General features: G+C 41.2%; 1 protein-coding gene across 2 annotated transcripts; it reads left to right on the top strand.

The window, feature by feature from the left end:
- The first annotated feature begins 150 nt into the window (after positions 1-150).
- On the top strand, positions 151-25,185 carry ACTR2 (actin related protein 2). 2 transcript variants are annotated; one of them, XM_074150688.1, is made up of 10 exons: positions 151-286; positions 6,432-6,542; positions 10,155-10,169; positions 12,172-12,387; positions 16,725-16,797; positions 19,178-19,314; positions 20,107-20,256; positions 20,899-21,044; positions 22,140-22,272; positions 23,510-25,185. In XM_074150688.1, the coding sequence occupies exons 1-10, from the start codon at positions 239-241 to the stop codon at positions 23,678-23,680; spliced, it is 1,200 nt and encodes a 399-aa protein (XP_074006789.1). In that variant the 5' UTR covers positions 151-238; the 3' UTR covers positions 23,681-25,185. The 2 variants fall into 2 exon arrangements, with proteins under 2 accessions (XP_074006789.1, XP_074006790.1); XM_074150689.1 differs by lacking the exon at positions 10,155-10,169.
- The last annotated feature ends 2,440 nt before the right edge of the window (positions 25,186-27,625 follow it).

Here is a 27,625-nt window from a genome sequence, read left to right as displayed (position 1 = left end):
GGGCTGGTTTGCCGGGCCGCTTTCCTGTCAGGGGCAGGCCGCGGGTCCGCCGCCATGGCAACGGGGGCGGGAAGAGGCGGGCCGTGGCGGGGGTGGTTGTCGCCGCGCTGATTGGGCGGCGGCGGGCGGTTGACGGCTTCCGGCGGGCGCGCGCGGAGCGGGGCGGGGGGGGTCGGTCCGGTGGCGGCTGAGGCGGAGGTGGCCGGGTCTGTGTCGGTGTCGGGGCGACGGCGACGGGATGGACACGCTGGGTAGGAAGGTGGTGGTGTGCGACAACGGCACCGGGGTGAGTCGCTCCGGCACCGGGAACCGCCCTGCCGACAGGGAAGGGGAAGCAGGGCGACTACCTCTCACCCCCCCCCCCCCCCCCTTCACACACACACACAAGGCCCGGCTTCCTGCCGGCACGCCCGCGGGCCGCGCCCGGCCTGCCGCCGCTACCGGGCCCGGCCGCCTTTCCCCCCAGCACCCCTTCACCGCCTCCCGAGGGGCCTTGCCACCCTCCGCCAGCCCGGCCCCGCCGTGGCGAGGTGCGGGCCTGCGGAATGAATGGAGCCGGGGGGAGCTGCGGGCAGAAAAACCCCGATCCCGGCGGTTTTTGCCGGTTCTTCCCTTATTTCTGAGCGAAATCTACCGTCGGGGGTCTTCAGTGGTGCGTCTCACGCCCTTCCTTCCCCGATATTTTCCTGTTTTCCCGTGAATATCTTATTTCTCTGCGTAACCTGAGCCAGTCTCTCTGCAGCAACGAGCACTTAACGAAAAATGCCATTTTTAAAAAAATTCTGAATGAACCCATTACGCTTTGGGCCATCAGGGACGTGTCTCCGTATGCGGGCTTATTACTTTTAGGATTATTATTATTTATTTTGCAACTGCTGGTCAAAATGGAGCATCATCCATCCATTCATTAATACGTTCCTGATCTGCAACGTACTCAAAATTGGCATTGTTTTTTAAATTAAGAGACCCCCAAAGGTTTTCTCCCCATCCTTTCCAGTTTTCCACCTTCCGGAAGCGTACAGGCACCCACTAGATGTTCACCCTTTTGTCAGTGGTGCGCAGGCTTCAAGGCGCCTCGACAGGAAGTTAGAAAGATACCATTTTAAAGCAAAAAGAAAAAAAAAAAAAAAAAGATAAGAAAGATAAGATAGATAAGATGCTATGGGTGGGTATTTTCCCTGGGGAATTTTGTTCAGAAATCTAGGGTTTCCCCCAAGGAAGACATCTTACGTGGAGAGTTAACACAGCTAACAATATATAAAGATCTCTTGAATGGCAGAAAAAAAAGGAAGTGTTTTTTTTTTATATATAAACACTTGCAATAAAAAAGATTTTTTTTTTTTTTTTTTTAAAGCCCAAGAGGGAATAGTTGAGAACAAAGGTCATTGTTAGACATTCAGCATCCTGAATTAGAGGGTTTTCCAATTAGCATGTGAAATGATTAGAACGGTTCAGGAAGAACATTGTGTTTGACAGTTCTGATGTCTTCTCCTTTTTCCTCCTATAGCAAAAAAATATCATTAGTAGGACTGGAGTCTGAAGCCTTTGGGCACTTTTTCCACTGTCATTTAGAAAAAGGCAAGAAAAAAAGAAAGCATTTACCATTTTCTTCTCACAAAGGGATGTGGAAGCTTTTTTGTTGGGTTTTTGTTTTTTCATTGTTCAGTACTCTTATTGTCAGGCCCATATTCCAAAGAAATTTTAGAGCTCCATCTTTTAGTGTGGTCCTTTATGTAGTAATAAATCATTGGGTTGTATATGGTTTAATATATCAGTAGTGACAGCAATGTTGTGCTGTGGCTGGGCTCAGTAAGGTGTGAGGCATAGGGTAAAAGCCATCATTTTTCTCCAATTTCATCTGGGTTTGCAACACAGATTTTGTACAGTGTAACATATCTGTGTGTGCTTTTAATCAAGAGACATCTTGGAGTGGTCCTTTTTTTTTTTTTTTTTTTTTTCCTCTGGGAGTTGTACCAGCAGGATATAAATAACTATAACAGTGGAAGGTGCCTTTATAGTGCCATTGCGGTGCTGAGAGGAGGGGCCTGTGTCACTTCTGCTTTGGGTTGTGTTCAGCCTCCGAGCAGAACAACGTGCAAGTGGAAGTGCCCTGGCCACAGAGTTCATTGTGTGGGAGAGCCAAAGTATCAAGAAATCGTAGTTAAAATCAGTAAACTTGAAATATTTAGGTCGAATTGGGGTAATTGAACTAGAATTGAGATAATAGAACTTGAAGAAAATGCCATTCGGTAAAGCTTTTGAGCCTCAGCTGTGTATTGAGATTATCGAGTAGTCCTACGTTGTCAAACCAGTATTTTTATAATAGTATTTTTTCTGTATGACAAAGAAGAGCTGCTTTATGTCAGAATGATGTCTGATACACTGTGGTATGTCATAATTAAAACCTGGATTGGAAAGAAATCTCTTGCCAGGTGCCAGAAAAACTACACAAAAATGGAGAGTAGCTTCAGAAAAATCAGGTGCAATTTTAACTTTAGCCTCGTCTTTGAAATTTGCGGTCCTTGTTAATGCTGCAATAGGACTTCTAATTTATGTGGCTGCAACCAGTCTGTGAGGAAGAGGTGACTAGAAGGAAGTTCTTGCAACACTGTAGTGTAGCAGAGAGAGGCAATGGCATCTTAAAGGTCTAAAGCGTTAGAGATGGATGTTCTTATTGGTCTAGGACAAATGGTAAGTTACTTGGCCTGTAAAATTGCTCTAATTGCGTTTAGGGTTTTTGTTTGACAGTTGCATCAAGGGAAAGAATCGGGCACAGAGACCTGGTAAGAAGTATTTGTTTTAAGACTGGTCACGTGACCTGTTTGAGAGCTTCCTCATTCTTCTCGTTTGAAAGAGTACTTAAACATACGAGGTCTTACTGTTTGATGACTCAGTAGGAAGTGAAAGAGTCAGTATAAACCACAGTGAAACGGAGAAGAAACTATATATGGTAAAACTTCTTACATGCGTGGTCTTGCACACAGGCAAGCTCAGCAGCTATTCTTAAAACATTCTGAATGTATATCAAGTGCTTGCAAAAATGAATGATGATGAACTCTTGGCTTCCTTACAAAGACTCGTGAATTCATTGAGTGTTGGTGTTACTGTTCGAGACACGGTGTGTACTAAGCATTGGACTGAGATTATTTGATAATTGGTCCAAGGGGTGTGCACTGTAAGGGACAGGAGAGAAACAAGGGTGCTATACTTAAATTTTATTGGAAGGTTTCAAGTTGAGAGTGGAAAGAACAGTGAGCATTTAATATCTGGCACTGGAAAAGAGAAGCTGATTGTATTCCAAGCTGCTGCAGTTTGTAACATTAAACTGAAGATCTTGGAGGATCTTCCATGAGGAAAGGAGAAGTATCTTATGTTTCTTGTACCCCTTCAAAAATCGAAAGCTGTTGAAGAACTATTCTACGGATACATTTGTGTTTCTTAGCTGCCTTTATCTGTTGGTAGTTTTACTAGATCTGGTTCTTCAGCCATAATTTCCAACACTACGTTTTCATGAACCTACTGGACCAGCTGAATATTCAGTAGCATCAGGGAGAGTACTACAGTGGGGCTGCTTTCATTGCTGGGAAAGCTGATGTGCAAGGCTGACTTTTTCTCATCTTCACCAAATTTTCATGTAGCCTGCAGGGGGTAAATTTCAAATTTGAAGGGGAAAAGAGAGAGTTAAAATGTTGCCCCATCTACCTCCTGTTGAGTTTACCAAACTTTAAGATGTCATTTTTAAGGTGCTCTATTTCAGCCTGAAAGAGGTAGGGAAAAGACTGTGAATGTCCGAGATGAATCTTGCCTATTGTAGTTCACATAGATAAAATCTGGTTTTGATTTTGTTTTAGGCCGGTTGGAGAAATGACAGTCTGCTTTTGAAATCTAGGGTTTATTAATTGCCAACATCGTTAACTGCCTGGGAAGGTGTGTCAAAGCTTTAAAGGGCTGGAAGTTACCGTTGCAGTTCAAATAGGGAGAACTCAGACAAGTATTTTTGTAGGTTGGGATTTTTGAGGTCAGCATAGTTGTGTGTGATTTTGGGAGGTATGTTTAAGGTTGGCCAAGAGGCAGTTATTGATTTTGTGCAGTAGCTGTTGGGTGGGTAGCAGAGCTTCCTGAGGGGTGCTCCACTAGCTTCAGTTGTAAAGATTCATCATGTAGATGTTACTGGTCCTGTCACTTCTGTTGACCAACACAGTTGGTGGTGACTGGGGGAAAGAAAAGGAGGAAAAACTGTAAGCAAAAATAAGAGCGTAAAGGTGCATGGGCTCCCTGGAGGTGCTTATGGTTGTACTTGGAACAATTTATAAAACCTTAAGCTGGAGGATGGGATTGTATGGGCTGGTTTATAGTACTTCCTTCTAGCTTACCCAGGTCCTGCACAATGAAATTTATAACAAACAAACCCAAATATTGTAGTGATTTGCCCTGAGTGCAGTAATTTTCTGAGTCTGAAAGGGAGCTTAATTTTTAAAAAAAAAAAAAATAATGAATACCATTGTTTGGACTCAGCTCAGTCCTTCAAAATGGCTCATACGTTTCCTCTGGTAGAAAACTTGCAGTAAAGTCTTCTGGTGTATTCAGGTGGTGTGACCCAAAAAATGTTTGTGGCTACTCTTTGCTTTGTTATAGCAGCACTGCATTCTTGAGTACACAAATAAGATCGAAGATCTATGTAACTCCTAGATACTTCTGGCCTTAATATAAGCAAAAGAGTTGGTAAGTACTTGCCTTCTCAGAGAACCCTGGATTGAATAAAATGAGTTGTATACACAGTGTCATTCCTCAGGTATTCCAAGCAGCTCTGCCTTTGGAGACAGCGAACACTGAATGGGGCGAAAGAAATTAAGATCACAAAAAGAGAAAAAAAAAAAAAAAAAAACAACCAAAAAAACCCCTTACCCCCCTATTAGCCCAACTTTAAAATATCTCTTGGCTCTTGCCGTAACTGGCTTTATAAATTTCTTTCCAACACGTGCCCTTTTTTACTGCAGTAAGGCGAAGAATTTAGAGCAACAGAAGGTGACTTTTCATGTTCCCGTTAGTGTAATGGCAGAATTACCCTCAGCTGCAATTAGCTGTACTCTTTGCTGTGATAATTGTTTCGCTGGCAGTCTTCAGACCTCACTTCAAAAAAACTCAGTGAACGTTTTGGGAATTCTAGCAGGTGGCTTTTAATACACCCTGAAATGGAGAATTAAGCTTTGGAACAGGATCCCGAGGAGGCTGTGAATTGTCTGCCCTTGGAGGCTTCCATCACTCAGCTGGTGAAAGCCCTGAGCAACCTGAATTCAGTGTTGACTGCTTTGAGCCCGGCGTTGGCCAAGGGAGCTCCTGAGGTTCCCTTCAACCGGAATGATCCTGTGGGGCTGTGCTGCTGCTGTTGCACACCAAGACGGTTGAATAATTTCGCAGATGAAAATGGGTAATGTTTAGTTTGGGACTGCAGGATGTTGTTCTGGCGTGTACTCTAGGTATGCATCAAAAAAAAAAAAAAGAGAGGCCTGCTCTATATGAACTGCAGGCAGAACATCAGGGTGCAATATATGAACATCGGGTAGGGTAGCCGAAGAACATAATTTGCTGATCCCCATGAGCTAAAATTGAACTTTAAATGTGCCAGCAAGAAGTTACTTGTTTTACAACTCCGCTTCTTACAGTGACTATTTTTTTTTTACACTCAGTTAATCCTCGCTGTTTTCTTAGTGTATATACTGTCTTGAGACCCAGTGATACAAAGCTTCCTTTCACAAATATTTTGGTAACAAATACTCTTTCAGAGTATGCTGTTTGGTGTGAACTACCACCAGTGGAGGTTTTGGTTATGCTGTTGGTTTTAGAAGTGCTTACTGCAAACTCGTATCTTTCTCCTTAAAAGAAACTCTGAAAATTATAAAACTCTGAGAAATCCATCTGAATTGTGCAGACTACCTGCTAGTTCACTGTTAAATGCTTTTTATACCAGCATAACACCTGAATTCACAAGGTTTTGGGTTTTTTTTCTGATGTGCAATTTGTTATGCTACTGTGTGCTCTAATTGGAGAGGCAATTTAATTTGGTTGCATTGCGTACTCATTATAAGATGGCCCATTTCAAAATGATGGGTTTCAGATTTATAGAATGGCAGGAATCCAAATTCAAACACTGGACTCTTTTACACCTCTCAAAGTACATAGTTATTTTAATACTGTTTCTCAAAAATCTGACAGTCTGATTCAGAAAAAATTTGGGAAGATACTTTAATTCAGTTTTACAGATGTACGCATCATCTGAAATGTGTAAAATTGATATGAAGGTATAACTCCAATTGATTTCCAGTGGGACACAGGCTCTTAAATTTGGGATTTTAATTTTTTACCCCAAACCAGGTTTCTGTTGATAATCAAAAGTAATGCATATTCTAATAAAATTATTTATTTCTTTTCAGTTTGTGAAATGCGGCTATGCAGGGTCAAATTTTCCAGAGCACATTTTTCCAGCTTTGGTTGGAAGACCCATCATAAGATCGACTGCTAAAGTGGGAAACATTGAAATCAAGGTAAATTTTTTTCATTATTATTCCTTTCTGAGAGGTCAAAATATTTAGGACAGCTTTTGACTTACATAATGTTTGGAAATGCTTTTTCCTTAATTCCCCTTTATGCTGTTTCAGTATCTCTTGATTCATTTCTGTAATGTGTTTTAGCCTGTCACAAACCACAAAGTTATTAAGAGGGTAATCTGAAGCACTGGAGGCCTTCAGATAGTACAACTGAGGAGACAGCAGGTAGGGCTCAAGTGGTGCTGGGCAAAAAGGGGTTCCAAATGCCAATACGTAAATAATGTCACGCTTAGACGGCAGAAATCAGATGGAGGTGGTTGATGTTTGTCACCGAGCTGTACCGTGGGATTCTGAGACAATGCAGAAGAACTGCTGGAGCTTCCAGGTCTTTCTATACTGTTTGCTTTCTACCCACAGTTGATCATCTGTGATCTTGTATGAGATGTTTAACCTTGGTTGTGTTTGCATTTCATTGTTTCTGTTGGTTTTGTTTTCTTTTCTTTTTGCTGTTGATCGGCGTAGGTACTCCACACCAGTTAGAGGTGAAGAGGCTGTGTTCGGGCTACTTCGTCTTGGGACGTTGTTCCAAGCTTAGAAGGGGGGGAGACGGGGGATGACACTACTGTTTGAGCATCTTTTCCTGAAGTCTGGGGAGCTATCATTTCTCACTTTTATTTTGTAATTACAGAGTAACGCTTCAAATGTTAGTAGTTGCTTCTGCAGTACAGGCTTCAGTCAATGTCTTGGCCCTGCTGTGGTCCCATTCTACCTCCTTGCTTCAAGCCACACATTCTCACCTTATGCTGGTCGTACTGCTTGTGCAGTCAGGTGGTCACCCACTTTAGTGAGCCCATCCAGCTGAAAAAGAGTGATTTTGTTGTCAGGTAAAGTTTTTGACTGCCTTACTAGACAACTGTGAACGCTAGTTTGAGAGCGAGGCAGAAGGAGGAACTTGAGGGAGAAGCAGGAGGCGACGCGGAACTATAGAAGCCCTCACTTTGGCCAGTGGAGGTGAAGTAGAACCACACATGTACAGGCTTTCAGTTTTGCTTTCCTTGGTGCTTCTGGGCAGCAGCTTAGTAAAAAGGAAAAAAAAAAAAAAATAATATGCCCAGTCTTGTTCTTTGTTTTCAGAACCCTGTGGGCAACAAGGAGAACTTCAGTTATCTGATTTCTGCTGCTGCCTGTAAAAAGTTAGTAGTATCAGCAGAAGGCCGTACTAGGAAGTCAAGAGGATGAAAGACATCAGGCCTGTCCAAAATGCTCTTTGTTTCTGGTTTGCTTGGTTGTTCTTTTTTTAATATTACCATACTGCTTACCTTGTGTCAGCTGGGACAATTTGGTTGTAAGCATGGAGATCTTTCCCTTTCACAGGAGATAGGAGTTTTTGGAAGGAGAGGGAAAACATCTTCCTTTTTCTTGCAAGACATGCGGAGAGGTTTTTCTTCAGATACCTACTTGAACTTAATGTGACAATTTCTTTAAAGAGATCCTGGTAGAGTTTTATGAAAGTTATGTAGTGATTTACAAGTCTTAAGTGGAAAAAAAAAAAGCCAAACCAACAACACCACCAACTCTCTTGCATGAAATCTCATTGTTGAAGTCACGTTTTCTCTCCAGCTGATCTGATCCAGCCTGTCCTGCCAGTTTGGGTATCCTCTGATTACCCGATATCTCAGGTTAATATCATTACAGATGACAGCGTTGAATTAGAAAGATAGGAGGTGGAAGTGAGCAGTTGCTATGAGATCAATGCGAAAAGAACAAGTAAACTATAATTTTGTGTGCGTTGCCCATCTTCTGCTTGAGCATGGTGTATTTTAGAGAGGATAAACTGCATCTAGGTTCTTCCTAGAAGTTTTATAACATCTGCCTATAATAGCTTGTCACTCTTTCTTATGGAAACTGTATCAAGAGAGAAAATCCCTTACACAGATACTTTGGGTATCCCAGTAGGATAATACAGTGGGAAGACTTGTTAAGTGTGACTGCTGGTTTTCTTTGTGAGATTCTTGTAGATTTTTTGAAAAATTGTATTTTAGCAGCCGAGTTCTGTGCCAAAATTTAATTCTAGCCATTCACTGCAAGTTCTTACGGGATAAGCTGAAAACTGAGTGCAGGTAGCTGACAAGAAGATTATCAGTTTAACTTGTCAAAACTATTCAAAAAAGCTGTTATTTCTGTGAAATTCAGAAACTCTGTGAAAATAATGTGGAAGCGGTTGAAAACTGGTTATCATCCATCTATTGAGTTACCTATTTCAAGTTGCTTTGTCCGTGTTTTCCTTCTGCATTCTCATTTCAGCCAGCAGCAGGGATATAGCTTTTTCTCCTACTCAGAGTCCCCAGTTCAGGACATAAACACAAAAATTCAGTTATTATTGGGAGTATTTTGCTTAAAATTGCAACCTTAAAACTCTAAAATCGGAAGCGTAGGTGCTGCCCTTATCTTTTGCTGAATTACCAAGCTTTGAAGTGGGTTTGGGGAAGCAGGTTTCCTTCTTAGGAGGCAGGACTGACGAATAGTTAAACCAATTAGGATTTTTAGGGCAGATGAGACCCAGTGACCTGCTGAGCCGTAGTCTGAGTCCTACAGTTCTGCCTGGTTTCTGCCCAGGACAGCCTGGAGAAGGTTGTTCCCTGGATTTGAAGGGAAGGAGAGGGCCGTGCTCTGATCAGCCTCTTGGGTACTGCCTGGGCAAAGGCAGCTGCCAGAAACTCTACATGCTTCTCGTCTGATGCAATTTGTGGAATAAGTAGATTTGCCTTAATGGTGCTGATAGTTAATCTGCTGGTTTTTGAAAGTTCAGGTGACTCAAAGTAAATTTAATCAAAGGAGGAAAAAATGGCAGTAATCATTAAAATGTCTTTAGTATAATTTTGGTCAATGTTTGTACACATACACTTCAAATTTCTCATAGTGCTTCCTGCTGCTTTAATTATCGTGTCTTTCTACCTCCGTAGCTTGCTATAGGGAAAGAGCTTTGAGACACTGCTTTTACTACTGCACTTCGTGATTGCTTATTTCCATTCTGAGAGTAGATGCCATAATTTAAGTAAATATCTCTTATTTGAGTCTTTTGGGGTATTTGTTCCATGATATATGAACAGATTAGCCTGCCTGTAGGTGAATGCTTTTATGTTATAGTTTCCAATTCTCGGGTATTTAAAGTGGAATTCTTAAAGCAAAATTTAGATGTAGCATTTGTCAGAGTTAGTAGTGATCAAATGCCTTGTGCGGAGTCTTGTCTAGATCAGATAAATGCCTTGCTCAGACTAAAACTCCAGTGTTATAGAATATTTATGCACAGAATCCTATTTATGAGCAATAGGCAGATATACTGATCTTGTTTGCAACGTAAGATGCTTAAACATGACACGCCACTGACCCATAGCAATAGCTTTCTTTAAAGAGGCATTTTAATCTGAGATGCTGAGAATGTTAGTCTGGCCCTGACTAAACTAACTCGGATCACTTCCTGCTGTACGTGCGTCTCTTTTCAGCCTATTTCTACTGTGTACTTAAAATAATTTGAGAATTTCATTTAGGCCTTTTCTGACTTTCTTGCTTCTACCTTCTTTCTTCACCTTTCTTGACCTGTTGAAGTAGAATAACAAAAAGATGGTAAGTGAGGTGCCCCTGTGCTGTTTGTTTACCATTTTTGCTTGATGGGACCTAGTAGCTGTTATGTTATTTTTTGATGCTACTCATTGTTTTGTCTTGTTCTACATCTTACATTTGAATACATACTTATTTTGGACGTTGTTCATTGCTTTGGTTTACTAGCAACTAATCCGTGAGAATATTTTATGTGTTGCTTCTAAATGCTACATAACTTGTAGGTTTGCAAGATGTAAGAATAACTCTTAGAGATCAACATTAGCTCAGCGTTTTTAACAGTAGAAATTGCTCAATTTAATGTTACAAACCAAGAGCTTGAAAAGCTTTCAGCTTTCAATTAGAGAAATATTACTGAGTTCCAGTGTGGTGGAAACATTGAATGTCACGGTATGGGGTTCCTCTCCGCAAATTCAGTTGTGCTGTCCTCCCTCCTCTTCACCTGGCAAGTGCGCATTGAGGATGGTTGTTCTGCCCTTTAACTAGGTTTTAAAAGGATGCGAAAGTGCTGTGCAGCTTTCATTGCATGTTCAGATAGCGACTCTCCCTGGGCTGTGTCCTCTTGGGCAGCCCCAGATCCTCAAAGAGCAATGCACAGAATAAAGGCTTCCGATTCCGCTAACTGATGGAGTTTCTGTTGTCTTGAATTCTCAGGAATAACGCGGCTGTGGGATGGAATTTTCACAGAACCGTTTTGCTAGAGTACATTTAAAATGTTAAAAGTCTTGACTTCTGTCTTCTGTACAGCAGAGAACTGAGGTGTGATCTGCCCTGGAAGGGAAATCAAATAAAATGCCTTGTCAGGGAGAGGGGGTGGAAGAGGAACGGTTTGATTGAAATTATTTTCCTTTAACTTCCTTTTTTATGGTCAATGGTAACTGTTCAGGTTACTTCTAAAAAAGGGTACTTATGATGCTGGATTTTTTCGTTGTGCATCTCCTCTCCCTGGCATTGAATTAGTAGGTTGAGTAACCCTCACGTCCAGGTTTTCTGTGCCACAGTAACTGCAACCGGCGGTGGCGTACTTTTGTATGAAGGAGCTGGGGTTTTTTTGCAATGAAATAACACTAGTATGGAAACAGTGCTATTGGTACCTAGGAATATGCTCTTTACAGGCTAAATATGAGTAAGTCAGTTAAGGTTTCTTTAGAGAAGTATGGGATATAATAGCGAGCAAAGATAAGATGTTACTGTGCACGCTTCCTCTGGGAAATACGTGGGAAAGGAGAGCATATGATGCTGCTAATTTGAATGTGCAATGTTTGCATAACTAACTTTAAGAAACAGATTGCTTAATGAGTGTGAAATGACTATACAGACTATGCATTAGTTCGTTGTATTTATGTAAGAATGCATTACTGGGGGTTTTGGCTTGGGACTTTTGGCATGGAAGAGACGAGGGTATATTTTATGTTTAGATACGTCTCTTCACGTCCTATTGACATAGGCAATATGTAAACCATTGTTTCTTTTAATGTCTAGTGTGGAACTTCTAATCTCTTACTTGCTTTTGCTACTGTTCGGTATGCTTATTCACCACTCATTATTCCTTTTTTGGTATTGTGCACAGAAATTTGCAACATGCATGGAAAAATATTCTGCCAATCTCACCTACTACCCTTATGTGCTATTTTGCATCTTGGCCTTTTGAAATTAGTATTTGATTAAAAGACTTTTGGAGGTGTCAGTGGAGAAACATCTGTATTTATAAAGGTCTTTGTGGTATCTAGCTGTAGCAGGATTTATTGGTTCGTTTAAGGTTAATTGGAGAATGGAATTAACAAAGTTTATTTTGGAAAAGGTTTGGGATGGGTAACAGCCAGATTTAAATACTGCATGAAAATATATTCTACTTTTCTCCTAAGTACCTGAAAATGATTCTAAAATGTGGGCATTGTTTAAGAACACAGTTGGACACAGGCTGGAGCAGTTCACTGTCATTCTTGAGGATTTTGGTGTTTGGAAAATGTTGCAAGCACTGACATGTTTCTGTATTAAAATTTTACAGGATCTCATGGTTGGCGATGAAGCAAGTGAACTGCGCTCGATGCTGGAAGTTAATTATCCAATGGAGAATGGCATAGTTCGGAACTGGGATGATATGAAGCACCTCTGGGATTACACATTTGGACCAGAAAAACTTAATATTGACACAAAAAATTGTAAAATACTGCTCACAGAACCTCCCATGAATCCAACTAAAAATAGGGAGAAGATCGTGGAGGTATGTCTGTCTAGTAGAAACTGATATATACTACCACTGAAGCATCACTAAGAGATTTTAACTTCTTGGAATGCCTGGTAACTGTCTGAGGCAAAGCAGTTCTCCTGTTTTCTAACCAAAACTCATCCTCGGCCGTAGTCATGACGGCAGCTGTGGTTAAATTCAAACAAGCTGAGACTTTATTCAAAAGCCATAAGCAGGCTTCTTGTCTCAAGCCCTGTCACCAGTAAGACGCACAATTGGAAACACTGCATGTATCCAAGATGTATTGATGACTAGCTATTGGATGAGTGTTAATTACTTTAAATGACTTGGACTTCTGTAAGCCAGTAATGCTTCAGAGGAGATTGAGGCTTGAGCAAGATGATGCTTACCAGATGGAGCAGTGTTGTTGGAGGGAGCTGAGACGAAGGTGTGATGACAACCAATTCAGTAATCTTTGATTAATGCTAGGGATTATCAATTAAAGCCTTTTAAGAAGGAAAGCCTGGTTCTTGGATCCTCGATCTCCCAGTGCTGCCCTCGGCAACCTAAGCTCCACCTGAACTTTGCAGTAGTGCAGGTTGTCAGATGTATATTGTTTAGCTCTACTACCATGTGACAAAGACTTTATTTTGAAGAGCAGTTCTGTTTGACGAGAATAGTTTCCTGTTTTCTTGTGTTTGTTTGTTTGTTTTTTTTTTCTCAAGCATCATAGGTATTTTCAATTCATGTAAGTGTTCAGTGTAACCAAAATGTAATTAAAATAATGTGGTGTTAGAGTAGCTGATAGGGCAGGAAAAATGGGTTCCAAGTCTGAAGCCTGACTCATTTATCAGAACTTTGAATATGAAAGCTTTGGATATATGGTTTTTTTCCCAAATCTGTTGCTTAGTCTAGTAAGAATTTACCTTTATCATTACCTCCTGACTTTTCCTTTAAAATCCTTTTGTTGTCACAGCTGCAGTAGTGCTTTCTGCAGTGTGACAGTGAATATATTTGTGCTAATCCTTTCTTTCCAAGTAACTTGGGAGCAAGGGAAGTATAGCAAAGTTGGAAAAACTTGTGTGAAAAAAATCAAACCGTACAATCTAAATTCAGCATTTCTTAGCAATTGTGGACATGAGGGACCTATTACCAAAGTATTGTGTAATGCAAGATTAGCGATACCGTCTATCGTGTATCAGTGGGCTGCAGTGTGATAGACGCAGCAGATTATTCCGGGTGGCCTCCGTGTAGCAGGAATGGTTGAATTTCCTGTTCAGGCTTCTTTGCTTTTCAGCTGTCTACAATAGCGCTCTTGTTTCTGTCTTCCTGCTAAACACAAAAGGCTGGGTTTTAGTTATTCTGGGACTGAGTAATTTTATACCATAAATTGAGAAGTCTTGCATGGCTTCTGAAGTCTGATAAAATATTTGTATTGCTCCATTTGTTTGGTTTTTTTCTTTAAAACCACTCCAGAGATTGTGGATACCGAATCATAATCCAGAGGATTAGGGAGACCTAGAATCCGTTTTTGTAAATTCAAATTTGAGTTAAAGAGAAGCTCATTGTTTCTATTAACTTTTTGAATGGATCACAGTGTTATGAAGACTACCAATATTTAGTTTTTAGCTACAATGTATTTATACTCTTCCCATTTTTGCCACGGACTCCTCCTTTTCAGGGAGGCTAGCCCAGTATGAAGCACTAAACTAAGAGTTTTCCTAAAGCCTACAGTAAATATAATAATGTCTTTGCATTTTGTGATACAGCGCAGCAGCATTTGAAAAGAAAAGCTTAGTCATCTGGACCGTATCAAGATGACAGATAATTATATACGCTGTACTTCATTCTACTTGGAGTAATTCTCTCTCCTCACCCCATCACTCCATCAAACTCAGCTACACAGTAACAGCAGCAAGTGTTCACACCACAGCTCTGTTGTAAAATATATATATATATATATATATATATATTTTAAAAGTGCTGTTTCTTTCCTAGCACGTACAAGACACTGGTTGCTCCTCGGCTTAAGTGAGTGTTTACTGTTTGTTTGTCTCTAGTTACCTGCTGCATTCTCATAATAACAACCCCCCAAAAGCCTGCAAATAGGTTCTAAAAGGGTTTTGCTGTAGCTTCTAGGGTTTAGTACAGCATGTGAAGACAGTAACTAATGCCGTTTGAATATTCATTTTGTTGTACGAAGAGGGTAACTTACATTTTTCTGAGGAGATTTTTCTCCTCCTTCTGAGGAGAAGGACTCGGGGGTGTTGGTGGATGAGAAGCTCAACATGAGCCGGCAGTGCACACTGGCAGCCCAGAAAGCCAACCGAATCCTGGGCTGCATCAAGAGAAGTGTGGCCAGCAGGTCACGGGAGGTGATTCTACCCCTCTACTCTGCGCTTGTGAGACCCCACCTGGAGTACTGTGTCCAGCTTTGGAGTCCTCAACACAGAAAGAAGGACATGGACCTGTTGGAACGGGTCCAGCGGAGGGCCACGAAGATGATCAGAGGGATGGAGCACCTCCCCTGTGAAGACAGGCTGAGAGAGCTGGGGTTGTTCAGCCTGGAGAAGAGAAGGCTCCGGGGAGACCTCATAGCAGCCTTCCAATATCTGAAGGGAGCCTACAGGAGAGCCGGAGAGGGACTCTTTGTCAGGAGATGTAGTGACAGGACAAAGGCTAATGGTTTTAAATTGGAAGAGGGGAGATTTAGATTAGGTATTAGGATGAAATTCTTTCCTGTGAGGGTGGTGAAGCACTGGAAGAGGTTGCCCAGGGAAGTTGTGGCTGCCCCATCCCTGGAAGTGTTGAAGGCCAGGCTGGATGGGGCTTTGAGCAACCTGCTCTAGTGGAGGTGTCCCTGCCCATGGCAGGGGGGTTGGAACTGGATGATCTTTAAGGTTCCTTCCAACTCTAACCATTCTATGATTCTATGATTTTTCTTAAATTAGTGTTTCATTTTGTAAGCACTCAGGTTGTTTGAAAGACTCATCCGTTGGAACAGTGCTGATTTTAGGCGACGACTGCTCAAATGGGGTAGCTTTTTGAGTTGCTGCCCTTTCAACTGTTCCTTTTCTGGCAGACACTTCTGCTTCTCGTTTCTGAATGTATTGCGTACGTGCAGAATTGTGGCCAGTAACGGAAGTTACTAGCCAGCCTTGTAATGTCTTGGTCACTCTTAGCCCATGGATCGGGTTTTCTGATACAGGCCAGCCGTTTAAAATCACACTGTTATAACAGAGGAGGGTCTCTAAATAGCTCAGAATTCTAAAATTGTCAGGCGTCAGCTTTTTTTTCTTTAAAAATATTTAGATACCTTTTACTTGAGCTGTGTTAGTGCTTAGGATTTAATCGGTTTCTAATCGTAGAAGTTGCAGAAGTCTTCAGGAGGCTGCAGGATAGCAAAAGCAAAACTTCTGTATGTGCTGGAGTAATCTGAGTTCATCTGTTTTTCCTGGTAAAGCATTTTGAGGGGAAGACTGCTGTACAGTACGATTTGTTTACTTGGCCTTCTTTTGTGTTTATAAAGATGCCAACATCTTACAAACTCCACATCCTTTAGTCTTCGAGACTGTTTCTTCACCGAAAGTAGTTTAGTGGTTAGGGGAACAAGACAAGCAGTTATTTTCCGTGTTTCAGTAAGAGTTCTGCAAACCTGTGGGTTTCTGCGTGTAATAACAGAGTTAGCCCTACCTGGGCTATTTCAATTGAAGTGGGTTTTTGCATGAGTTCTACAAGTTGGTCGTCGGTTTTGCTGTAAAGAAGGGAAGAAGGCGGCCCAGAGGCAGAGAACAACCTGTGACACTGTCCTGATTCCAGACCCATACGTGTAGGAGCCTGTTTGGTCTTTACTTGTCACAGTCTGCGGTTGTACAAAGCCTGTAGGGGTTGATATGAAGAATAATAATAAAAAAAAAACCCAACAACTCACCCTGAACCTCATTAGATTTAGAGCATACACCTTTAACAAACACTTCATTCCCAAGTCACGCTTCGGTAACAAAGTACTTGGCTGGTCTACAAGTACTGCCTCCCACTCATTAAGCACTTTGGAAAGGGGCTTAGTGAAGCTGCAGAAATTGGTGGGGGGGGTTTCTTGGAAGTATTTTCTGTTGTTGCTTAACGGATGTGGAATGTATCATATGGGTCATCTTGTGTGAACAGGTAAGGTATGGAACTGAATGTGCTACTTAACTGCCATCAAGCAAGTAGGTTTCTAATGTTTGTGTAGAATCTGTGTGATGAAATCTGTTGGAATGTATTTTTGATTAGCAAAAAGACAGAATTCTAGAAATCCAGTTTTCAAGCATCTCTGAAATTTCTTTTAAGTATTTGGCCTGTTTTGGATGTTAATTTTTGCCTTCTTCTTCCAGGTTATGTTTGAGACGTACCAGTTTTCTGGGGTGTATGTAGCCATTCAGGCTGTTCTTACTTTGTATGCTCAAGGTAGGCAAAGATAACTTAACATCTGGTTGGTTCGGAAATGTGTTGCTGAGCCAGAGTCCTAATAAGGTATTAATGGGTCTTAATCCAACGCGGTTGTGAGCTCAGCTCTGATTTAGGGGCTTGTTTTCTGTTTTGAGGAACGACTGATACGTACCACTGTCGGTGTTATTTTCATGAACCAACTGTGGAGACACGCTCGTAAACGCAAAAACCTGGTTTATGAAAAACTGTCATTGTTTCAGGGTGTAGTCATTTAGTCTTTGGCCTCAAGTCTTAATGACATGGTTTTGATTTTCTGATAAAGCAAAAGTTTGTTACTGTAAGTGAATTTCAAGAAGATGACTAGGTGACTTTTGCACTATTTTCAGTTAAAAAAAAAGTAGGTGATTCTTTCACTGTAGGTAAACTAGAATAAATGATCCTCAGCCCGAGGAGAAAATTATGGATTCACTGAATTCGACAGAAATTCTACCATTAGCTGCAATCCATCTAGGATTTTAAGAAGTTACTCCAGCACATCAGTTCTAATAACATGACTCCTTACATCTGTTTACCGGTGGCTCGATGTATTTAGCTCTCACATGGAAGGACATAAATATCCTTGTCTGTTAACGTGTCACCGCAGTTTCTGTGCCCAAGAGCAAAAGCGATGGGGTACTGGCGAGCTGGTCCCCTCGTGCAAGGCATTAAAACGAGTTGAATCAACACTATATTTGCAGACCTGGGTATTAATTTTATTTGCTGCAATCTGTGCTATTACTTCCCCCTCTCCCACCTTCTTTTTCCTTTGGTTTGATTCCTCATGGTAGTCAATTAAGTACTTTTATATATAGTCTTAAACTCTGCTGTTAATTTTACATGTATTTTACCGTATAGTATTCAATTACTTTGTGACTAACAAAATGGGAAACGACTTAGTCCACAGTGTTTCTATGTATTATCATCTAAAACAAAATTGAAGACTTTCTAAGATATAAAAACCAAGTGGCACATAAATATAATACTTGCTTTTGAAAACAATAAATAAATAAATAATGCCCTTTAAAACACGCTACTTATTTACATGACATTAAAGATTAAATAGTGGCTAGAATTACATACAGAGACGTGCCTCGCTTCAGCGCACCACATTTTGTTGCTGCTATTAAAACTATCTTAAGCCAAATTGTTGCTTTTACGTGGAATTCCCTGCGCTTGTGTGCTTTTTAAAGGCAAAGGGGGGGTTCTATATCAAAACCTAGTTCTAATTAGGAAGTTCTTTAGCAATGCCTCACAACAGCCTTCTGGAGTTTTGGTGTAGTCCCTTGTTTCCTTCCTTGCTGCGTGTGTCCCGATTGCAAGATTTGTGTTTGTATAAGCCGTTACTCCACTAATAAATCTGAAAATCTGGTCCCACAACTGAACCTTCTTCGGTGCGTTCGAGGCAAATAACCAGTTTGTTTGCCTTCTCTTTACAAAGCTTGAGCAAATTACAGTAGCCAAACCAATGCACCTTGCCATTACATATTAAATGTTCCTTCTTCATTGTAAGGTCTCCCCTTAAAATATATTTTCTTGCTTTAGGTAGCTTTGGGAGAAACTATAAAACTGTTTTCTAATCAACTTTCACAACTTTCACCATCAATTCTGCTTCTTAGTTATTTTGTTAGTGAAGTATAGAAGCTTCTGTTTTTACATGCTTATGATATCTCAGTTATGTATACCTTAGAATTTAATGGTTCTGTGGTGGAACTTTTTTTCACCTGAGTTCATTTCTTCAGTCTGTGAAAGCGGATCTGGTTCAGCCTAATGCTATTTCTGCGGGGAAAAAAATCATGTGTCTGCTGTATAGTCCAAATATTCTCTACCTTATGAAAGCATTGTTTTGGTTTTTGAATACTAGCCAAAATCAACAAGTCCTAACAATTGAAACAAGGTGAACTTGTGGCCGGAGTACATCTAGGTTTCTTCATATTTGAGAAATTAATATAAGGTTGCACATAAGCAGGTGAATGCGAGGAGGAACTTGTGCCCCAGCAAACATTTGATGATGTTAGATATTCTCATTAATTAGAGTGCAATTTAATACGTCAAAGCACCGGATAAAATTGCAAACAGTAGATTTATAAGCATCTAGGAAAAGGTAGAGGTAATACTTTTAAAAAAAGTATATGAAAGCATATGTTACTATGAAAAGCTGAAGTTTAAAATCCAACTGAATGGAAACAATTGAATTTTAAATTGTGACTTCTTTTCCAAAGTGATGACTGGGGGAACAGAGGTTGTGTTAAGATTACAATGAAAAAAACCCCTATCTTAAACGCTCTACTATTCTGCTCTATTTATGAAGGTGCTAATAAAAGTTGTATTTTATTTCCTCCTCCCCCCCGCCTTCTTTTAGGTTTGTTGACTGGTGTTGTTGTGGACTCTGGAGATGGTGTAACCCACATTTGCCCAGTTTATGAAGGTTTCTCTCTCCCTCATCTCACCAGACGGTTAGATATCGCCGGGAGGGATATCACTAGGTACCTCATCAAGGTAAGCTGAGAAGAATCTTTAAAGTTGAGGCTGAAATTTGTGGTACGTTGGTTCAAGTTAAAATCCCTCGATAGCAAGAAACCACTATATGTTGTTCCTTTATTATTTATATGGTAATTACATGAAGAACTCTGTATTGTATTCTCTGTTTCTTAAGTCCATCCTTACTATGTTTTCTCATCTAAATCACATGTGATATTATCCATATTATTCAGAGACTTCACATTTTCTTAGTAGCAATCTTGTAGGAAGAGATTTTATTCCATATTTGGGGAGGAAAAACTCTATACTCGATATATAAAATGAAAAAAATTGTATTCTATCAGTTCTACTCATTTATTTTCAGAAAGACTTTTTTTCTTACAGTGTGGAAAATAGTGTAGTAATTCTTAACTGATTATTAAATAAGACAGTATGTTTTATTGAGCATTTGCTTTTTAAAACAATATACGCAACAGTCTCGATTGACAAATCTGATGGTTAAACTGGAATGCCAGAGTGTTCTGAAGTGAAGTCCCATATATGAGAATTCTTTCGGTTATCTTTCACCTGTCTTTGTAATGATTATACTGAAAATTGTGGTGAAGAGGAAGAAAATTTCCAACATGCAGCAATGCTGCTGCTCTTCTACTTCCCTGGTAATAACGGATACACTGGGGATAGCTTTGACTCAATACTAAATTTGCAGTTAAAAAGGGGAGATAAACTTTCCAAAATACGTGTCCACCTCTACTGATAAAGAGAATCCTGACCCTTCTCTCGTGTGCTGCTAACGCCACGTGTTGTCTCCAGCTCCTCTTGCTGCGAGGGTATGCTTTCAACCATTCTGCTGACTTCGAGACGGTTCGCATGATCAAGGAAAAACTGTGTTACGTGGGATACAACATTGAACAGGAGCAGAAACTGGCACTAGAGACCACAGTACTAGTTGAATCCTACACGGTGGGTGGCTAAAGAGCTTTTCTTGTTCTAAACTTCGTAAGTTTAAATTCAGGTAGGATTTCGCTTTGATTCCTTTTACGTTTCTCTTGGCAGTAGCTCACCCCGCCCCCGATTTACTGTCAGACTTTGGTCATTTTTGTCAATGTAGATCCTTGAATAGTAGAATTTGAATATTAAATTACGAGAACATATAGAGAAAGTGGACTCGCTCCAGCCTGTCGCTGTTTCAGCTGCATCCATCTGGCACTGACACGTGACTGATACCTGGTGATAAGAATGGCAAACTTGCTCTTAGTGGAAACTTCCTTTGATGGCACACGGAAGAAAAGATCTTGCAGGAAAGCGTTAATCTTCCTGTTAAGATCATCTGTTAAATCAATGTTAGGAGCTGTATTGTGAGGAAACGTGCCCGGTACGTCAGTATTGATGTATCTGGTCCCTGATCTCTCTAAGTAAATTGCGTAACGGTCAAAGAATTTATATCTTCCTTCAGTAGTACTGAATGGCTTCTTGCAGCAGTGACAACTACCAACAATTTCCTGTTTTAAAACATTAGGGAACAACGTAGGTCATTTCCTCTTAGTTTGTTTAGGATCCAGCTGGCTAAAGGTAGTATTCTAAACGCTGTTTTTATTTCACTAGCTCCCAGATGGCAGGATTATCAAAGTCGGCGGAGAACGGTTTGAGGCACCGGAGGCTCTCTTCCAGCCTCATTTAATCAACGTAGAGGGGGTCGGTGTGGCTGAATTGCTGTTTAACACCATCCAGGCCGCTGACATTGATACCAGGTAAGAGCAGAACACTTAAAATCCTCTTGACAGGGTGCGGGGTGGTGCAAGAGCTGCATTCAAACAACGTAATATCTCTTGCTTTAGACACGAATGTGTGCTGCTGGGGGACAGTATTTACTGGGAGCGGGGCTCAATCTGAGATGGCTCCTTGGAGCTTAACGGGTTGTCTGGAAACTTGACTATTTTGGTATGGATGAGCAAGGATAAAATCATGGAAGCGCAGTTGTGTTGGTTTTTTGGGTGGTTTGTTTTTTTTTTTAATGCTTCCGTCTGGAAAAGCATGAGCAAGTCTGCCATGCAGTAGTGTTTAGTCTCCTGTACCTATTTGTACTACAGAGTATATTATATGACACTATCACAGAATCACAGGATGGTATAGGGTTGGAAGGGACCTCTGGAGATCATCTAGTCCAACCCCCCTGCCAGAGCAGGTCCACCCAGAGCAGGTTGCACAGGAACATGTCCAGGTGGGTTTGGAATGTCTCCAGAGAAGGAGACTCCACCACCTCCCTGGGCAGCCTGTTCCAGTGCTCTGCCACCCTCACAGGAAAGAAGCTCCTTCTCATGTTTAGATGGAACTTCTTATGTACAAGTTTGTGCCCGTTCCCACTTATCCTATCCCTGGGCACCGCTGAAAAAAGACCGGCCCTTTCCTCTTGACACCCACCCTTTCAGTGTTTATAGGCGTTGATCAGATCCCCCCTCAGTCTTCTCCAGACTAAAAAGACCCAAGTCCCTCAGCCTTTCCTTGTAAGAGAGATGCTCCAGGTCCATAATCATCTCCGTAGCCCTCTGCTGTGCCCTCTCCAGCCATTCCCTGTCCTTCTTGAACTGGGGAGCCCAGAACTGGACCCAGTGCTCCAGATGGTGCCTCACCAGGGCAGAGCTGAGGGGGAGGATAACCTCCCTCAACCTGCTGGTCACACTCTTCCTGATGCACCCCAGGATGCCATTGGTCTTCTTGGCCACAAGGGCACATTGCTGGCTCGTGGTCATCCTGTTGTCCACCAGGACTCCCAGGTCTTTCTCCTCAGAGCTGCTCTCCAGCAGGTCAGCCCCCAACCTGGAAAGACTCTTCTTTTTTTTGGTCAGGTCTGAATTCTATAAGCACATCGTGCTCTCTGGAGGTTCCACCATGTACCCTGGGCTGCCTTCGCGACTGGAGCGGGAACTTAAACAGCTCTACCTGGAACGAGTTCTGAAAGGAGATGTGGAAAAACTCTCGGTAGGTAGCGAGTCGCTGGTTATTTGTGTGTGGCCGAGATTTATCCTGAACCCCCACTAGAGGGAACCAAGTAGTCAGAAATGCCAGAAGCAACTTGCAGAATCGCTGCTTCTCAGTTGGTTTGGAGTAGGGTGGCTTGTTGTGAATATATCTGCAATAAAGCCGCCTTCTAGTCCGTGCTAACAGCGAGTGAGTCCTGAAGTCTTTGGTTAGTTTGAACATAAAATGGGCTGTTAAACGCTAGGGCACAACTTGTAATGTAGGTTTAAGGAAGCTAGTGAGTTTTTGTGCCTTAGAGAAAGTTACCGTTGAGCAAAAACGATTTTTTTTTTTTTTTTTTTTTTTTAAATCTTATTTTTAATTTTGAAAGCTTTGGCTCACGCTATAAGTTAAATGCTCAAAAGTAAGAGGCTGGAGTTCTCGCACACCTTCAAATGGAATAAATTTCCCTTGTTCACGGGTTACCCCGATAAGCAGACGACGGCCGCGCACGCGTTACAGAGGCAACGCTGCGTTGTAGCGCTCTCTGCTTTTCAAGGAGGAGATACTTGCAGAGAAAATGCCTGCAAGTGGAGTTTCTAACGCTGAGCTGAATTGAACTTCCCTGGGTCTTAAAACGGCGTTCTCTAAAGATCTTTTGCAGCTATATGGAATGACTCAGTTGTACAGAATGTTTTAAGTTAAAAACAGTATTTCACGCGTAGCTTCGGCCATACTTATTTTTGCTCTTGCAGTTAGGGCTTTTAGCATTGAAGAATTTAAGGGAATATTAATTAGTTAAGCTGGTTTAGATTGTGTAAATCTAAAATCTGTTCCATCTGCCCTTCTAAAACTTGGTATAATTCTAAAATATTTTGTGATTTGATGATCCGGTAACTTCTGATAATTTTAGCTATTGAAGCTTAGGAAGCATTTCACTCATGGAATGTTCATGAAATACAAAATTTGAGACTGTATTTTTGCATTCTGACTTCTGGGCTTTTTGTGGATACACCGAATGTATAATTTGGGGGAAAGCGTCAATAGCTGTCTCTAATTTACAGCGCAAAGTAGTTATTTTACTTTAGTTGGTGCAAGCGGAAGCTCACGCAGAGTGCCCTATGCCAGCATTTCAGTATTTTGGTTGCATTTTTCCCACTAAAGGGTTTTCATTTCATTGTTCTGCCGGAAAGCACACTTTTATTTTGAAAGGCTTTATTTCAAGAATCCTAGTAACAGTTTCTTTTCTTTTCCTTAGAAATTCAAGATCCGGATTGAAGATCCGCCTCGTCGAAAGCACATGGTGTTTTTGGGCGGCGCGGTTCTAGCAGACATCATGAAAGACAAAGACAACTTCTGGATGACCCGACAAGAATACCAAGAAAAGGGAGTGCGTGTGCTGGAGAAGCTTGGTGTGACTGTTCGATAAATCCCAAAGCTTGTGCCCATCACATGTCTAAAGCTTTTTGTTGTTTTGTTTTTTTCTCTTTCATTGCCAATCTCTGAACTCACTCGGCTACATGCTATGGAAGGGCCTGTCTGTGGCCTTTTGACCCAAAGGTCAGGTTTTGTTCTGGTTTCTTGGGGTAGCTTTTGTTAAACGTTTCTTAATGTGGCTGAATTTGACTATTAAATTTGACCACTTCCCTGCAAACAAAACAGAGCAAGAGCAGCCCGTCTACTTCATTGTTCCTTCCCAGTAGGCAATTGGGTAATTCTGGGAGGCTTTTTCTTCTGGGTTTATTGCTATAGTCCTGCTAGCTTTTGTCTCTAGTTCACAAGGGGTTGTGTGCCTTTTTTAGCATAAGAAAAAAAAACCTTTTAAACAGAAGCTTTTGCTATTGGATCATCGTGGTGGTTATCTTTGCATCTTTTTGCCTCTCTCGACATTAAGATTTTTTTTTTTTTAATTTTATTTTTTTTTCCTTTCCTGCAATTAGGAATTTCGATTAAACATCTTTAGAAACTAGTTTAACTAGCTGGAATGGCTTTAACACGCTGTTTCAATGTAACGTGGTTCCGTCCGCGCTGCCGCCTGATGAGGCGGTTTATCCTTAAAGGTGGCGGTGGGGCTTTCATAGCGTAGTTTTGGAAGTGGGCACGTACGCAGTTGCCACAAAGGGAGAAACACCTGATGCTCTGGCAAATGTAAAATTGTGGCCTTAGGGTGTCTTTTTCTGGAGGGAGGAGACAGGTTGTGGAGCTGTGTTGCTTTTTTGTTAAGGGACAGCTGGGGGTCGGTCTGACCAAAAATGCCTCTTTTTATAGCTAAATTTTGGTACCGCGTTGTCTCAGCACAGGGAGCAAGAATGTTAAATTAGCTGTTCTGTGATTGCTGAGAAACTTAGATGTGCTGAGACAGGAGCCTCTAGACTTCTGAAGAGATTGAATGCTTTCAGAAACGCTTGTGAAAACTGTAACTATAGATACTAAAACCCCCCAAACCAAGTTTTAAAAGTCTGATGTTTTTAAGTGCTTATATGTACATCAGAAGCACTTCCATTAAACTTTACAAGTATATTAACCTAGTGCCAAGTAGTTATTGCAAATGAATATTTCAGTGACCAGTGTTTATTGCAGCAAGCGGATATTTATAAACAACCGCTGGCAGTAGGTTATAAAGAATGACCTATATTTGTTGCAGTTAAAAATAACATTGGAATATGAGATGTTGTTGGTTGGTAAATATCCACAATTCATTTTGTCCGGTCTTGATTTTTTTGATGCTTAACGTGTGATGGGGAAGGAAGTGAAAACCAGTGATTAAAATGCTGTGTCCAGAAAGTACATTAAAGCTGAGTTATTCTGAAAAATGGAAGTTGTCACTAGTAATTATCAGCCATCTTCTCCGAGTGTAGTTGCCTGTATTTTTCTTCCTACTAGCAGGCTCGGTAACTATCTGTGCAATAAAATCTGCCTTACATAAAGCATAGCAAAAAAAAAAAAAACAAAAATAAACAAACAAACCTCCTTGCGTACGAATGGCAGTCAGACTTAGTTCTACTTTGCTTTTCGTGGAAATATTATATCACTTCTTACTGGTTTTCCAAGCCTACCGTAACATTTAAGCGTAAGGAAGTTAAGTTCTGCTTTTTGACTTGGGAACCCTGGAATGTGTGAGAGATGCTTTCGTATACATGCCATTTGTCTACATCTTTACAGTAATAATTGACCCCGGGAACACGGAAATATTAAACTCCCTTAGACTCTTCAAATTTGCTTTCTTTCTAAATGGAGCGGACAGCTTCCTTTCGGCTGGGAGCGCCAAACCGGCAGAAACCACGTCTGCATTTCTTTAATAACAAGACAGTCGCTATAGTATTGCTAATAACGACCGTTTAATTATAGGCGGGTGGGGTTTTTTGCAGCTATATTTACTCTTAACTTGAACAATATGAATTTACAGGCATGCCGGTCGTGCCTCGGTGCATGCACTTAAGCAGTTACTACATTTTTTGGGGGACGTGAATGTAAGGGGTACTCTGAATTCCTGTAGTCTTCGGAGCATTTAATACACGAGATCTCAAAATGCTGTGAGCTTGCTTTAGGGCTGTGGTTTCTCACGTGACTGTCTCTGGGCTTTTCGGACAGTGTTGAGACTCATGGAAATAAACCAAAGAATGATTTTTAAAACTTTTTTTTTTTTAAATGACAATCTGTCATGTGATTATTATTTTTTTTTTTTTTTTTTTTTTCAAATCTAGACCTTGACCCTGCAACCTCTTTTCTAAACCGTCTTCTCCCTCGTTCGTTGGCCTTGGTCAGGTATGCACGTGTTCGAGTAAAGGTTTTGGAATTTGGCCCTTTCACCAGAGAACTTCACAGCACCATGAGTAATAAATGTCAGTTGATTGTGCGGAATCTTGGGTTTCCATGGAAACTGTGTATATATTAAAAAAAAAAAAAAAAAGTACCTAGCATTTTAAATTCCAGCAATCATGGATGCAGAAGAACGCATGCGTAATCCAAATACCAAATGGGGTGTTCCGGTTGTGCTCCGTGTAGTTCTCCGCGTGTGTTTGCACACACCAGAGTGCGTGTGTGTGTTCTCTCAGCTGACAGCTTCGATATTGCCATGAAAGCAATCTGGTTTTAAAGTGGTATTTTATTTTATTTTTTTTTTTTTTTTGAAGACCAAATAACTTGAGTTGTATTTGCAATATGCTTCGGCTCCTATAAAATTAGAATAGAAGATGCCGCATCAGTTGTTGAGTTTTTTGGGAACATCCTATTTTTAATGTTAAGCTGCTTCAAACCCCTCCTCCCCCTCCCCTATCCCCATCCCACCTCCAAGTGTTCTAGGATGTTAACGGATGTAACACAAATGGCTTTTTATACAGTTCTGAATAATGTTAACACACAACACTGGTTGAGACCATGAATGGAAATAAACATCTATTTAAATTGACAGGTCTTTTCAATACAAAAATAAAATCAGATTTTTTTCGAAGTAGATTATGTTTGCTTTGTTTCCTTTGGGAAATCACAGTTCTGTCAGTTTTTTTTTTTTCTCTGCACTTAACTTCCACCACTGAACTACCGTGAGCTGCTTAACGTTGAGGAAATCTGACGCGACAAAATAACACCTTCCCTATTGATTTGCAGTCACGGAGTGAGAAAAGCAGCCCTACTCCATCCTCTAGCCAAGACTCCCTTCCCTCCGTCTTCGTTTCTTTGAAAATAAAATCAAATCCTTATCCTTGGACGGGAATCTTTTCTAGTTCAAGCTCTCTGCTTAGTACGCTACAATGGGAAGACCCCTCACCTTCTGTTGACTTCAGCATCCCTGTCTAAGCCCAGAAGCCACCTGATAACGCTGTGTTTAGGAAAAATTGCCTTGGCGTGATGACCTCGTGTGCTATATCACCTGCATTTCAACTGCTAGAAGAACTGTAGGAGCGGTTAACGGGTAGCATTTAGAAAGATGCACTTGTTTGAAGCAGCTCTTGCCACCTGAATTTTTGTACTTCTCACCTGGCTGTGTGGATTAGTGGCCGACCCGCTAATCACACTCCATTTATCTGGCTTTTAAAACCAGCTCAACCAGCATCTTCACCCCAGCGTGTTGTAGGTGCTGGTGTGCGCGCGTGTGTGTGTGTGTGTGTGTGTGTGTGTATGTTCCTCAGGCATCACGGCCCCAGCAGGATAACGGCTTTGGTTTTCTTGGAGTGAACCAGGATGTGCAGTTTGGCTCCGGGCGCATCCGTCTCGGTGGCTGGGTCAAGCACGTGCCGTCTTGGCTACAGGTAGACAGGATTTTAATAGCAAAAAAAAAAAATATCTTTATTCCATTGCTGTGCATTCTTGGGGAAAAAAAAAAAAGTAAAAATAAAATCGGGCTTTACCTCTGCTCAGTAATTCATGTTCCCCACTC

This window comes from Numenius arquata, chromosome 7, assembly GCF_964106895.1.
Source record: "Numenius arquata chromosome 7, bNumArq3.hap1.1, whole genome shotgun sequence".
In the NCBI taxonomy this organism is placed as follows: Eukaryota; Metazoa; Chordata; class Aves; order Charadriiformes; family Scolopacidae; genus Numenius; species Numenius arquata.
The sequence above is the reverse complement of the archived record's forward strand: the minus strand, read 5'-3'. Positions and strand labels throughout refer to the sequence as shown.

Coding starts and splice junctions, on each gene's coding strand:
- ACTR2 (XM_074150688.1), top strand. CDS start 239: ATGGACACGCTGGGTAGGAAGGTGGTGGTGTGCGACAACGGCACCGGG. Junction 19,315..20,106: donor TCACTAGGTACCTCATCAAG/GTAAGCTGAGAA, acceptor TGTTGTCTCCAG/CTCCTCTTGCTGCGAGGGTA. Junction 22,273..23,509: donor GAGATGTGGAAAAACTCTCG/GTAGGTAGCGAG, acceptor TCTTTTCCTTAG/AAATTCAAGATCCGGATTGA.